Below are 15,186 nucleotides of genomic sequence, written 5' to 3' on the forward strand. Positions count from 1 at the left end.
AAAAAAAAAAAAAAAAAAAAAAAAAAAAACTTGCAAATAAAGAGACATCAAGGTTTTGTCGACCTGCCACCACAACAACTAATTAAGAAATTGTGTAAGGCAAAACTTTCTTCAAACTTTCAGAAAGAACCCTAGCGATGGTTTTGTAGAGGCAAATAATGAGACTAATTATTCTGTAATTTCCCACTGCTTTTTAGCATCAATCTTCATAGGAATAAAACAAAGATATGTTTCATTTAGGCTAGCATTGACGATGACGCTCTTGAAAATTTCATTGAACACCCCCTTAATGTCTTCTTTGAAAGTTTTCCACAGATTTTTAAAGAACTCAGCCATGTATGGATCTGGCTCCAGGGATTTATTGGTTTTCAAATCATTAGCTGCTCTTAGAATTTCTTCCTCAGTAAATGGGACTTCAAGAAAATCCATTTGTTCAACAGAAATTGAGCTTGAATCATCATTGTTGGGGAAAAAGTGATTTCCCTTCTTTTTTGTGAACAAGTTATCATAGAAGGCCACAAATTCAGATTCAGTGCTCTTGACATATATGAGACTGTCCCCTGTTGTAGAAAGAATTTCAATGACTTTTTTTTTTCTTCTGATGCCACAATTCTGAGTTTTCGTCACTTTCAACCAATCACTTTGACTTGCAATGCTGTGTCAAAAAAGATTTTCCTTTGAGGCAAAAAAAAAAAAAAAAAGGGCTTTTTGATTGGATAACTATCCTTCTTTGTAAAGATAGTGAGTCAAGGGAGCCATTTTCTTCCCATTCATCAATTTGTTGGAGCTCTTTAATGAAGTTGTGCTTTTGTTCTGCCATGTCACCAAAAGTTGGTGGAATTCCGGTCTTTAATCACCCGGCATTTGGATGTCAGGATGTGATCTCCCTGTTGAAGGTTTTGATTACCTCTAGCATTCCCATCATCTGTGAAATCTTGAAGATTTCCTTTTTCAGTATTCCCTTGTTTCCATGGGCTTGTTGAACATAATTCAATTTTTTGATTTCTTATTCTTGCTCTTTTAATATATGTTCTAATTTTGTGTTCCAGATTTGCTCTTGACATTGATCTTGATGCCCCAAAAGTTAGAGTTCCTATCAGATCAGGCGTCTCTTCCAAATATGATAGTCATTTTCTTTTGGATTTTGGTCACTTTATGCTGCGAACCATGGTATATTTGTTTACTGTGACGTACTGCTTTGTTGCTTTTTTTTTTTCTTCTTCTTTCTTTCTAGTTTCTTCCTTTGTTTATGTTATTTCATCACAGGGTTCCCAGTCTGATGAACGAAGACATAGCTTATATTCTCGATTTTTTATAGCTGGAAGAGATATTGCTGCATTGTTCAGGGATTGTGATCCTGAATGTGAGAAATGCTCAGATTATAGTAATCAACCCATTGTTTCCCCTTTAGGAAAGGAGGAGTCTCACAACGTTTATCCTCTTTTTGATCAGTTTGGAATGGCAGTAGTTGTAGATCAGGTAACTGTTTATGAGGATGCTCCCATTTTCTTGTATCGATTTTGACACTTCACACTGACTTCCTTTTTGTTTTAAAGAATATATAGGTTTTTATCTGTGATCTTGTAATTCCTTTTTGTTTTTTTGGTTCAAGATAAAGGTACCTCACCCAAGTCACCCATCTACACGAATCTCTATTCAAGTGCCGAACCTTGGCATTCACTTCTCACCATCAAGATACTGCAAAATCATGGAGCTATTAAACACTATCTATAGTAAAATGGAGACTTATAGTCAACACTCAAATACAAGTGGTAATTTACAACCTGTGCTTGCTCCGTGGGGTCCCGTGGATCTCACTGCTGATGCAAGAATCCTAGTGTGGAGGGTATGGCTTGAATTGAGAAAAAAAAAAAAAAAGATTATCTTGCACCTTTTTATGTCATAGCCATCCATAATTGTTAAATAATATTTGTTTCAGGGTATAGGAAATTCTGTGGCTCAGTGGAAGCCATGTTATCTTGTTCTCTCAGGCTTGTATATTTACGTTTTAGAGTCGGGGAAGTCCCAGATTTACCAACGCCATTTGAGGTTTTTCTTTGGGTTCCACCTGTTTATTTGTTTTGTTGGCTCTTTGGTTTTCATTTTTGAATGTTAACTAGGTTCTAATTAAACTTTTTGAGTGTTATTTTCTTATTATTATTTTATATTACATTTGTGTTATTACAGTGTGGCTGGTAAGCAAGTTCATGAAGTTCCATCAAGTAGTGTGGGTGGATCGTTGTTTTGTATTGCGCTGAGTTCTAGAGGCATGGACATTCAGAAGGTATGTTTAATTGGTTTGAGGTGTTATTGGCTTTTTTTTTTTTTTTTTTTTTTTTTTTTTTTTTTTTTTTTTTTTTTTTTTTTTTTTTTTTTTTTNTTTTGTTTTTTTTTTGTTTTTTTGGTATTTTTAAAATTACTTTTTTTTGAAAAAAATGTTCGAAAGATATAATGAAATACAAGACCTTACAACAATTACAATCAAATGAGAACAGTAAAAAAAACAAAAAAAGGAACCATCAAACAAAAGCTCTAGAGAAACCATGTAAAGCAAACACAATAGCGGACAACTTGAACCAATACTAGTAAAAGCTGGCCAAAAATCCTTCTAAAAAATATTTAACAAACCAACTGAATTATACGAAGGATGAAGATCTAATAAAATGAAGCTTCTAAACCAAAGAAAGAAACGGAGACCACACTAGGTTGAAAAAGGCAAAACCAAAGCACCTAAGGTTCTTCGAGAACGGAAGCCCCAAAGTGTATAACAAAACAATCAAGGAACAAATGTCAATAAGAGATACAAAATTTTTAGGCACTAATTATGGAGGAGAAATATCCGCCTTATCATTTTCTTGAAATAGAAACTCAAAAAACGTCCAAATGGGAGTCTTCAATCACCATATCATTTCTTTCCTTCAGTTTTTTTTTTTTTTTTAATATTTTTTTTCACACCTCACTGGAGTTCGTATCCCCTAGTATCTCTTTTCATTTTATGAATGGAAAGTTGTCCTTTTTTTAAAAAAAAATATCATCCAAGTAATCATCTATAGGCTGCACAGAGATTCCACACTGCTTATGCTAACTTCAAATTCTTCATCAAAGTCATCCCACCAAGAGAGAGGAGGAGTGGTAGGGTCTTTCGTTGATTGGATGGTGCCATGAATCCAAATAGGATCTTCTGATGAGGAATCTTTATGGCTACAAGGATTGGGAATTGAAAGCTTTGATGGAGCTATTGTAGTTAAATAAAATTACTACCCCCTTCTTTGAATACACCTTTGTGATTGGAGGTCTAACATTGTCACGTGAGTCATAGCCCCTAGAAAGAGGAAGAACCCTATACATGAAATTCTCAAAGGAGGCAATAGCCTACTGGCCGAAAAGAAATTGAGGATATATTCATCCATTTGTATAAGAACCTTTTCTGGCAGTACCTAAAGGACGAAAAGACCCTTGCATGTAGTGTTTTCTGTTTCAGTACCCTTTAGCAAGTGAATGCCCCACTCTTCTCATTCCTTCTTCAGTTCTTTTTTCTTCTTTGTTTCTTCTCCATATGCTTCTTTGTTGTACCTCTTGTTGTTGTTGTTTTTTTTTTTTTCCTTGTATGTTTATTATTATGAACATGTACGTCTATATATATTTATGTAAGTTTTATATATTGTCTGAACTGCACAGAAAAACTCACATTTGGTTTGTGCCTCGTGCTTAAACCCCAAAGGGCTATTGTGATTTAGTACACCTTGGGTTTTAAAAAAGCTCCGGTTACAGCTTGAAGGAGAAGAAATACACTATTTACTAACTTAATCAAATAACATATATTAGCAGCTACATTTTTCTCCTTTCATATTTTCTAATGATTTATAATTCTCTAGGCTCTGGAATCTTCAAATACCTGGGTGATAGAATTTCAGAATGAAGTGGAGAAGAGCTCTTGGTCAAAAAGACTTTTACAAGCGACATATCAAGCTTCTGTATTTACTCTCTAATTCTAATATGTTCTGCTTTTTATCCATTTACAGTATTCTTCTTCCTGTTACTTAGTAGCTATTTATTATTGTTATAAACAGGCTCCTCCATCGATGGATATACTTGGAGAAATAGATAATGATGAATCTCCGCTAATGGAGCGTCACACACCTAATATGAAGGCAGCTAACCTTGTTATAAACGGTGCATTGGTGGAAGCCAAACTATTGATATATGGGAAGGTACAAATGAGTTTTCTACTTCCTCTTCTGTTCAATAGTGACTGTCAGTGGTATCATGTGTTTGCAATACTATCTTCTCTTTGGTGCCATTGGAGGTCAATAATTATTTTTATGGTTTCTTTTCAGAGACTAGACTTGATTTTAGTATTTGCTTTCTTCCAGTTGGTTGAGCAATCTAATGTTTGTGACCATTATTTTGCAGACTGGAGACGAAGTTGATAATAAATTTGATGAGATCCTGATTCTTGAGCTTCTTGCTTCGGGTGGAAAGGTTTATCTTCATTAATATAGAGCTTCTTTAACTTTTATTTTTATGCTAACTAAAATGTTAGTGTACTAAAGGATTCACGTCTTCTAAAGACTTAGGACTGGAGCTGATTGTAGAATTAGAAATTGACCAGGAGAATCCTATGATTATATTATTAACTATTTCTTCACATGATTTGCTGGATGATTAGTATACTATTCGGTTCATTTATGGACTGCAATGTTTGTGAAGTTTGCTGTTTTTCTTCTTCTCCGCAATTACAATTCTTGATTAGTTTTGTATGCTAGTCGATTGATGTAGGGCATAAATAATATAGTTTGAAGTTATTTGGTAATTTTGTTTGAATTTGTTAAAGTTAGTCCGTTAGTTTGGTTGGATTGGTTGGGCTCAAATCTTCTTTGATTGAGGTTTAACATAGATTGAAGTGTTAATGGAGATTTTGGTTGATATTCTCTCTTTTGATGTTAATTTGCATCAAATAACCTCCATTCTTTATGATATTAATCTTCTAACAAGTCTCGGGTATCGTTCCTTGTCCTTTATTTGTTATGCTTTTGCTACTTGTAACTTTAGATTAGGTTCAATAGATGTTTTTGCAACTCTGCAACTATGTAATCCTATTTTTGCATCCAAATAAACCTGTTTCTTCAAGTAAGTCAATGACATACTTGATTTAATTAACGATGATACCTTCTTCAATCCTGCTAATTTTATCCTTTGAAAATATTTTAACGTTCTTAAATCCTTTATTTGAAACTCACGTCCAAGATTTTTCTTGAGATTGGCCAAACTTGCTTCATCATCACTAGTTAGAATAAGACTATCCACGTAGAGGATCAAAATTAAGATTTTATTATACTTGAAGTGTTTATAAAATAAAGTATGAGCTGATTGACTCTGAAAAGTTCATAGCTAACCACAACTTTTCTAAAGCGTTCAAACGAAGCTCTCGAAAGTTGTTTATGATGACAAAAAGATTTATTTAATTTGCAAATTTTCATTCATCCAAGTTACTTCTCAAAACCTAGTGGTAAGCTTATAAAAACCTCTTCCTCAAGATGTCATTGAAAAAAGAATTTTCACAAGTTGGTAAAGCGATCTATCTAAATTAATTGCAAGAGATAAAAGAACTCTAATAGAGTTAATTTTAGGAACATGGGCAAATGATTCCTAATAATCAATTCTATATGTCAGTGAGTTTAGCTACTAGTCTGACCTTGTATCTCTGAGTATTACAATCCATTGGTTTCTTATTTTCAGGAAACTCCAATACATTTTGTTTTAGAGCATTCATCTCCTTTGTAACGACTAGTTTTCAATTTGGATCCTCTAAGGCCTCTTGTATGTTCTATAGAACAAACAAGTCATATATGTTAGATGGGAAAGCTTTATGGCTATTTGAAATTTTTTGATGTGACATAAAATTTGCAATTGGATATTTGGTACAATTTCAAATACCTTTTCTAATGGCAATGGGAACTTCAAGATCATTCACAATTATCAATGTATTTTGAATGGTTGAAAAAAGTAGGAATGGAAAAAACAATTACTAGGATTTCCAATTTCATTTATTGGAGTCTCAGATTGGATCTATGAAGGATTAGCTATCTGGTCTTGGTTCCTTTGATTGAATTTTCATCCTGTATAAAATTTAAACTCAAGAACTTGTCGTAGGATCATTATGTAGTATTTCTCTCTCTGATTGAGAATTTTCTACCCTTGGCATTAACAAAAAGATTTTGATTTAAGATCCCACGAATAGTAATGTTTGCGAGGGCTTGTTGGAAATTCCTGTTTCATTCTCCTGTTTTTGATAATAGTTTCTACTTGTGGGTGATTTTTACTGTGTCCTAGAAATTTTTATTTATTTATTGTCTATATGCTTCTTTTCAATTCATAAGTCTTTTTGAAGTCGTGCTGACCACATTGTGGTATGTTTTCCTTCTTCAGTTAACTTGTCAGGTTTGATACTTTACCTAGATACTTGTACACCACTGTTAGATACTTACTTCCTGATTGACAGGTCCACATAATTCTTGGTGATGATATTCTTTCAGTCAAAACGAAGCTGCATTCTCTGCATATTAAGGATCAACTTCAAGGCCATTTATCAACAAGTTCACAGTATTTAGCTCGTTCTGTGCTATCAAATGAGAAGTTATCTTCTTCTCCTGGAACATTTGATCCTAATGGGATGCAAATGACTACTGCAATTATTGATGAGGATGATAGTTTTACGGATGCGTTGCCTGATTTTTTATCTCTGTCTGATGTTAGTAACTACGATTCCCCTGGACATGAGTCTACTGAAACCATATTTACTGACAATGATATAGAAAAAAGGAAAAGCATATCCAGTGACATATTTTATGAGGCAGAGGACAGTGAAAGTTCTGACTTTGTGGTTGTAACCTTCTTGACTAGGGGTTCAGATTCACCTGATTATGATGGTATAGACACACAGGTACTAATATGATATTGGCGATGTTTATTATTTGTTCAAAATCATGTTCACGATGCTAATTTTTCATGAATGAAACATTTCAGATGAGTATTTGCATGTCAAAAATGGAATTCTATTGCAACAGACCTACTCTTGTTGCGTTAATTGGTTTTGGTTTCGATATAAGCTCCACAAATTATGTAGAAGTTAGCCCAGACTTGCCCGGAACTTCAGAAGATAAGCCTGTTATGGATAAAGAAAAGGTGGAAGAAAAAGGCCTCGTTAAGGGATTGCTAGGACATGGCAAAAGTCGTGTTGTATTCTACTTGAACATGAATGTTGCCAGTGTTGCCATCTATCTTAACATGGAGGATGGATCTCAGTTTGCAATGCTCGTGCAGGAGAGCTTTTTGTTTGAGCTTAAGGTGGGTACCATCTTTATCATCAAGGACAGTTATTGCTTTACCCTATGCACATAAATTGGTTTTTAGTGGTCCCTAGCTATCTTTCCCTAGTTGTTTTTTCTACGGGAACATTGCTTTTTTATCCTTGGTGTTTCACTTGGATTGAGTTTCTTACCATTTATAGTAATGAAAGGCTGACTCAGCTTGTTTCTTAAACTTAATTTTATAATACACTTCGGCTTGACATTGCTATGATTTGTTGATTTTATAATGCGTGGTAGGTTACTTAAAATTAGTGAAGTACAAAAAATAATAACAATAATAATATGTGTGTGTGTGTGTGTGTTTCAGCTTATATACATACATACATACATACATACATATACATACATACATACATACATACATATATATATATATATATATATATATATATATATATATATATATTTGTGTGTTTCAGCTTATAATTTTTTGCTATTATTTAACTTATTTTGAACTTCTGTTGAACAAAAATTTTTGGGTTTGGTTTATAATTTTTCCATATGAATAAATTTAGAGTTAAAAGTTAAGAAATTTAATTTAAAATATCTAATTCTAAGTTGATAATGGAAATCAATTCTTCCAATTATAGAGCTTTGAAGATAATAATGTGTGTTGTAAATTCAGGATTAAGTGAAAGCTAACTCAACCTCAAATACTAGTGTGTATTTTTTCCTTGTTCATTTTTTTGTTTTCCTGTTTGTAAGCCTAATTAGCAATTTTTGTGTTATCATTATGTAATGGATGGCTGTCGTTTCTAATATATGATCATAAAATGTGATTTACTTTGAGAATTCACACCTCATTCTCACTTTTATCCACTTTCTAACGGGCATTTTTCTTTTTAGGTCCATCCAAGCTCTCTTTCTATTGAAGGAACTCTAGGGAATTTCAGACTTTGTGATATGTCTTTAGGAGAAGACCATTGCTGGGGTTGGCTTTGTGATATACGAAATCCTGGTGTTGAATCACTTATCAATGTAACGTGTGCCTTCTTACATATAAATGATCTTGATATGTTAATTGTTGTATTAAGACTATTGACTATAAATGATTTTTTCTTTTCTTTTTCTCTTTAGTTCAAATTTCTTTCCTATAGTGTTGACGATGATGACTACGAAGGATATGATTACTGTCTATATGGTCGGCTTTCTGCTGTCCGCATAGTTTTCCTTTATAGATTTGTTTCGGAGGTAAAGGGAAAAATTCTCTTAGTTTTCGTTTATAAATTTGTTATAAATCAATAACATTAATCGAGTAGTACATATCTGAACTTTTATTACAATTATTTATAATGCTGTATGTAATTTTCCACTTCTGTAGATTACAGTTTACTTCATGGGACTAGCTACTCCACATACTGAAGAAGCAGTTAAACTTGTTGATAAAGTTGGGGATTTCGAGTGGTTGATCCAAAAATATGAGATTGATGGTGCTGCCGCCGTGAAGCTGGACCTATCACTGGATACACCCATTATTATTGTTCCCAAGAATTCAAATAGCAAAGAGTTCGTAATCTTTCCTCTCTTATTATCCTTGAGTATTTTTTGAAATTTGACTTATAACTGACATAAAAGCATGTATATGATTAGTTGCATGGTAAATTATTATAAAAACAAAAATAACTTGAATTTAGGGAAGAAGAGTAATATCACTGTATTTCTTCTTGCACATCTGAAACTTCATATATAGAAGAACGACCATCAACCAATAAGGAAAGAAATACTCCATAAAACATAATCAATATTACAAAAGATATGTGAGGGGTTGTTTGGTTGGAGGATTTGATTTCTTTTGCTGGGGAAAAATCTTTTTCGAGGGATCATTTTTAATTATGATGGTAGGGTTTGTAAACCCAGTATTTTTTTTATTCGGTCATTTTTCATTTTTTTTTCTTCTTTTTTAACTCTTCTTCGTTCTTTCTTTCTTTCTTTTTTTTTTTTGTTTTTTTTTTTTTGGGGACAATTTCTCTTTTTCCCCCTTCCTTGTTTTAACATTCTTCTTGTCTGTTCTTTTGTATTTTATTTTTTTTCTTTCTTTGTTCCTTTTTTTCTTCTTTCTTCTTTCCATATTCTTGTTCCTAATTTTCTTCATTTTTTGTCCTTTTTTTTAAACTTTAACGAAAATGATTTATTAATGCTAACATAGTATGAATACTTCGTATATGTTTAGTGGCTACTTTTGATAGTGACTATACTTGATTTTTGAAATTTAACGTTTATCATGATTGTTCAATTTGATTATTGTACTGATCAATTATATTCTAAAATTTAAAGTATATTATTTATGATAAGTTTATTATGAACGTAAATTAAATTAAAATCTAATTGCTTAAAATTATTTTAATAGTGTGACCTAATAAAAAAATTATTATTTAACTAATTGTATACAACTAAAGTTTAAATAAGTTTATTAAATTCATGTATTTTATGATAATTATTAAGATTGATTGCTAAATAAACTCAGAAACCTAAAATTGAGGCATATTATTCATAATATATTTATTAGTAAATAAAAACAAATAAAAATTTAATAAAAATAATCTACCTAATAACGATTAATGAACATTGATTGACTAATATAATAAAATTGTTAGAATTAATTGTGGGAATCAAACAAAAATATTAGTTATTTATATGAAATTTTGATTGCATTTCCATACAATATAGTACAATTATCTTTGATTCCTGGACATTTTATTCCTAGACAACCCAACGAAATAATCCTTTAAAGGAAATCTAACAAAAAATTGTAGATACTATATCTATGTCTATATATACATATATACAAGAAACAAGCACTTTCAATTTCTAATTATATAAGTAAAAGCAACCAAAGGCTCTCCTATTTGGTTGATAATTGAGGAGTAATCAAAAAATGTATTAGATTCAAACGTTCACAGCTTTTTTTGATTCTTTCTTTCTTTTCTTTTCTTTTATATACACATGCATATTGTTGGAGATGTTTAAATAGAGAATAAAACGTAGCAGCTCTTAAATTGGCTTCTTACTTCTCTTGGCTTCAATTAGTGTCTAGATATAAGGTCCTCATATTGGACTTTCACCATGAAAATTCCTAAAATTAAAAAGAATTTCAAAATACTGGGTCTGATTTGGACTCAATTGGAAGAGGAACCAAACATGATAATAAACTGATTTATGGTGATTGCTGACATTTTATTGATTCAAAGACTCAAACTAAGACGATAAAATTTGGTGACAGAACTCACAGTTTACGAAAAATTAAGAATCTAGGTCTGTTAGACGCCATGCAGTTCAAAAGATGTCTGGGAGGAAAATGCTATGACATTGTTTCGTTCGAGTAACGAATGTAAAATTATAAAGAATTAATAACCAATCAATTTCTTGAACTTCATTGAAATATACTGCGGGAGATCCTTTTTCTTGTTTTTTACTGTCACTGCGAAGTGATGACCCAACTTTTGAACGTAACCTCACTTGGAAAAGGAAAATGCTAATGGTCTAAAGAAACCTTAAATAACCTATGCTCTGTTTTTCTTGCAGTTTCATTCAACTTGACATGGGCCACCTTCAAGTAACAAATGAATTTAGCTGGCATGGATGTCCAGAAACAGATGCTTCTGCTGTTCATATTGACGTTCTGCATGCTGAGGTAGAGTTTTTTTTATGGATTTCTTGAAGTTCCCCTAGATATATGTGGAAATCATTTTTCCTTTATGTGCAATTGCAGATTCTGGGGGTCAACATGTCGATAGGGATTAATGGTCGTTTAGGCAAACCAATGATTCAGGAAGGCCAAGGACTAGATGTTTATGTCCGACGAAGCCTAAGGGATGTTTTCAGGAAAGTTCCAACATTTTCACTTGAAGTTGTGGTAATATATTTTTATTAAAGCTTTTTAATATGTCATGGTCTAATCTGTTTTTTGCACTTAAATTGTGGTTACTTATTGATTTATATAATGCTATTTTTTAAATATATTTTTAATACATCCACCTGTGAACTTGAAAATTAGCTCAAAAAGTTAACTATTAATATTAATCGGGGAGGAAAGGCTAGAAGAAACAAGATCCTTGGTTACCACGTTATGTTACTATTGTACTTAATATTTTCAAAATTTAAGTTTTATAAGTTTGGGTATATATATTCTTTTTAACATACCCTTAAGTATGATGTCTCTTTCATAATGATTTATTGCATGTTGATCTTGGGGGATGGTAGACCATCAGTATATAATTAAATTGATTCTCATGGTTACTTTTTTGGTAGGTGGGGTTGTTGCACGGCATGATGTCTGACAAAGAATACAAAGTTATCGTTGACTGTTTATATATGAACTTGTATGAACCACCAATACTTCCTCCAGACTTCCGAGGGAAAAAATCAGAGTCAACGGATACGATGCGTCTGCTGGTTGACATGGTCAACACAAACAGTCAAATCTTACTGTCTCGCTCTGTTACAATAGTGACAGTAGCTGTCAATAAAGCCCTGTTAGAGTTGTGTTGTGGCACTCAGGAAGAGTCACCGTTAGCTCTTATAGCAGTAAGTATATTCGTTGAGTAGTATGGAAGATTACTTTTCTAGTAATGAATGTCTATATGCATGTATATTGTATGATAAAGGTCTTTATGTTATATAATGCATTTTCATTAACTATGTTGTCATGTCTGACCCAGTATTTCCTTTACTTTTCTCTCTTTGATTTTTGCAGCTAGAAGGTCTTTGGGTGTCATATCGTATGACATCATTCTTAGAAACAGACCTCTATTTAACCATCCCCAAGTTTTCTATTCTTGACATTCGCCCTGTTACAAAACCTGAAATGCGGCTTATGCTTGGTTCATCAACTGACACTTCAAAACAAGCTTCTTCGGAGAATTTTCCATTCCTGAAGAAAGACAGCAGCTTTGGGAAGGCATATTCTGAAGGTAACCTCAATTTGGATGTCCCTGTTGCTACAATGTTTGTGCTGGACTATCGTTGGCGAAAGGAATCTCAATCATTTGTTCTACGGGTTCAACAACCTCGAGTCCTTGTAGTACCAGATTTTCTCCTTGCTGTGGTAGAATTTTTTGTTCCTGCGTTGAGAGCTATAACTGGAAGAGAAGAATCAATGGACTCCAAGAATGATCCCATTTGTAGAAGCGACAGCATAGTACTGACTGGTTCAATCCACAGACAAAGTGAGGAAGTGATTCTGCTGTCCCCAAGTAGACAGCTGATAGCAGATACTTTAGGTGTTGATGATTATACATATGATGGTTGTGGAAATGTTATTCGTCTAATGGAAGAAACAGATGCTATTGGACCGCATTCAGGGAGAACTCAACCAATTGTTGTTATTGGCTGTGCTAAAAGTCTTCGTTTTATTAACGTGAAAATTGAGGTACTAATACATCCCAATTATCTACAACTTTTTATTTCTTATTTTAACAAAGATTTCAACTTTTTTTTTTTGTTTATTGATATAGTGAGAAGATACAACAAATGTTTAAGTGAAACAATATCTTCAAAGGGAGTGAAAGAAAGCAAAGTTAGGTAAAGGGAAAGAAAAAAAATAGACATTGCCTTTCAGCCTCCCCAACACATAATAAACACACAGAAGGCTGGTAAACTGATGAAAAACGCTACCTTTGAACAGTCTCCTATGTTTTAACCAGAATAGAACAAAATCCAATTAAGCACATTGACACTTCACATCCTATGAGCCAAAAATACGTCTCTTTGAATTGGAGAAGAAACTGACAAATGCTTGGTCATTGAACTAACTGAGAAACTACCCAATGGATGAATTCTCCATCATTTAGCATCATCACTGTTCATCAATTGAACCGAGCCAACCTATTGAACAAAAGCCTAAAATCTTCAAATGCATCCACCTCCAATTTTCTTCTAATCCCAATTTTCTAAGACCAACAAGAGGCATCCTAATAATTGAAAAGAAAACTAATAGGTTGTAAAACCATCTGATAAGGATGTGGATAAGTCTTAGAGGAACTTCCCCTGCCCATGTGTTGTGCGAACAAGAGATTTATTTGTCATACAAAGGTGAAATTGATTAGATCTTCCACAGCTTCAAATATCAGTCATGCTAACCGAAAGTCTAGTCAAACAACCATTTTTCTTACAAATTGTATGCCTCCTAGAGGCTCAAGGCCATAAATAGTTGTCACCACCTGCTACTAGAGAGCAGAAGATTCACGGTGAAAATTCTAACCCCTTTTGTGAAATGAGCCTGACTTCTCAATTTTAGGGCTCCAATGTCGAAGCCACCTTCCGTAAGTGATTTAGAAGCTACATTCGATCTTGACCACGTGCTTAAGTTTTCCGGATTCACTACCTTCCCAAAAGAAATTTGCGTACTCCTTTTGTCTATATTCATTGGATGGCATAAGAAATATCTACATGAAGTTGTTAAGAATATTTGAATATTGGTTGTGGTTGTAATTATTAAGAAAATTTCCAGCATACTTTACTTTTTCCTTGTAAAAAATGAAAAAAGAATTATAAAATATAAATATTTACATTGGTAACCTTGAACTTACATATTTTATGTTAAAAGAAGAGATAACTTTTTCGTTGGAATATTGAAAAGAGGACTAATGCTCACAAGTACAAATCTGACATGGGAAAGCAAATATATTCAAAGGAGTAAGCTGAAAAAAGATTAGAAAGATAACACCATTTAGAAGCTTTTTGAATCTGCCAACTTGAATTAATCAAACCATGATTTATAAACATTCCCGAAGATACATTGATTGCTCTCCAACCAAATTTCTGAAATTAAAGCATTCACTGCGCTAGTCCACAATAATTGAGCTTTTGGAGGCAAGGAAGGCCCAATCAGAAGCTGATGAGTTTTGGACTGAGTTATTTTAGAAAACCCATTTCTAGTTAAAAATTTGAAACAATGAATGCTAGAAATTTTATATAAAAATTTTGAACTTTTATGTTTTTTCATGTGGTTTCCTTTCAACACATACAATCCTATAAAATAATAATAAGGGAAAGTTCTTTATTAGAAATAGAAAAAATAAAATAAAACAAAACAAGAAGAAAGGCTGTTCTGAAGCTTTGTCTTCAATCATCTGCTAAAGTGCTACCTTTTATTTCTTTTAGTTGTTAGTATGGAAAGATACTAGAAAATTTACAAAGGAGTCCTATTACTAGCTCATCCAAACATCCCACAAACTCGAATAAGAAGTAAAACCCCCAAACATGTTTGTTAACCAGCGTGATAATGTTATTGAATGGTATTATAAATGAACAAACGTAGGGGTTATGCCTAATTCATTAATTGCAGTTCTCGACTGTTATTTACTTGTTAGTTATCTTCTAATTCTTCTGTTGTTTCTTGTTTAAAAAGAAAAGAGAAAAAATTAACTTCTAATTTTCGCTTTAATTGTGCAATTGTTTATGTTTTTATTATGTATAACATCTTTTTTTGTAGTTCTTATTCTTCCTCTCCACTAATAAGTTTTTCATTACTAGAATGGTTCTCTCTTGAGAAAGTACACGTACCTGGGCAATGATAGCAGCTACTCTGTGTCCGAAGAGGATGATGTAGATATTATCTTTCTGGATACTCTTTCATCTGATGAAGAGAATGAGAATATTGCCTCCATGCATGAAAACTCAGACGTTTCAAATATGTCATCATCTTTGGAAAGTGATCAAAGTACACTTCGTAGTTTCACTTTTGAAACTCAGGTGTGTTAATGTTTAGAGTTCATTTTAATGTTTTGATTTGATGCGATGTCATTCATCTACAATGGAGATTTTACATAAATGGGAGGAGTTGAACTCTTTATTTTTCGTCTTTTTTTTTTTGGGG

At 32.8% G+C, this 15,186-nt stretch overlaps 1 protein-coding gene across 1 annotated transcript in view; it reads left to right on the plus strand.

Moving 5' to 3' along the window:
- The window catches only part of LOC111457570, a 71,661-nt gene that overhangs the window by 27,280 nt on the left and 29,195 nt on the right, over positions 1 to 15,186 (plus strand). Inside the window, exons 18-35 of the mRNA XM_023099852.1 lie at positions 1,050 to 1,170; positions 1,267 to 1,479; positions 1,613 to 1,846; positions 1,940 to 2,049; positions 2,188 to 2,284; positions 3,876 to 3,974; positions 4,071 to 4,211; positions 4,414 to 4,482; positions 6,503 to 6,943; positions 7,027 to 7,347; positions 8,217 to 8,348; positions 8,448 to 8,561; positions 8,692 to 8,876; positions 10,893 to 11,001; positions 11,080 to 11,223; positions 11,619 to 11,894; positions 12,064 to 12,738; positions 14,844 to 15,062. Of these exons, the coding sequence (XP_022955620.1) occupies positions 1,050 to 1,170; positions 1,267 to 1,479; positions 1,613 to 1,846; positions 1,940 to 2,049; positions 2,188 to 2,284; positions 3,876 to 3,974; positions 4,071 to 4,211; positions 4,414 to 4,482; positions 6,503 to 6,943; positions 7,027 to 7,347; positions 8,217 to 8,348; positions 8,448 to 8,561; positions 8,692 to 8,876; positions 10,893 to 11,001; positions 11,080 to 11,223; positions 11,619 to 11,894; positions 12,064 to 12,738; positions 14,844 to 15,062 (3,700 nt within the window). The remainder of the gene's footprint in view (positions 1 to 1,049; positions 1,171 to 1,266; positions 1,480 to 1,612; positions 1,847 to 1,939; positions 2,050 to 2,187; positions 2,285 to 3,875; positions 3,975 to 4,070; positions 4,212 to 4,413; positions 4,483 to 6,502; positions 6,944 to 7,026; positions 7,348 to 8,216; positions 8,349 to 8,447; positions 8,562 to 8,691; positions 8,877 to 10,892; positions 11,002 to 11,079; positions 11,224 to 11,618; positions 11,895 to 12,063; positions 12,739 to 14,843; positions 15,063 to 15,186) is intronic.

Source organism: Cucurbita moschata, unplaced genomic scaffold (genome assembly GCF_002738365.1).
Source record: "Cucurbita moschata cultivar Rifu unplaced genomic scaffold, Cmos_1.0 Cmo_Scf00020, whole genome shotgun sequence".
Lineage (NCBI taxonomy): Eukaryota > Viridiplantae > Streptophyta > Magnoliopsida > Cucurbitales > Cucurbitaceae > Cucurbita > Cucurbita moschata.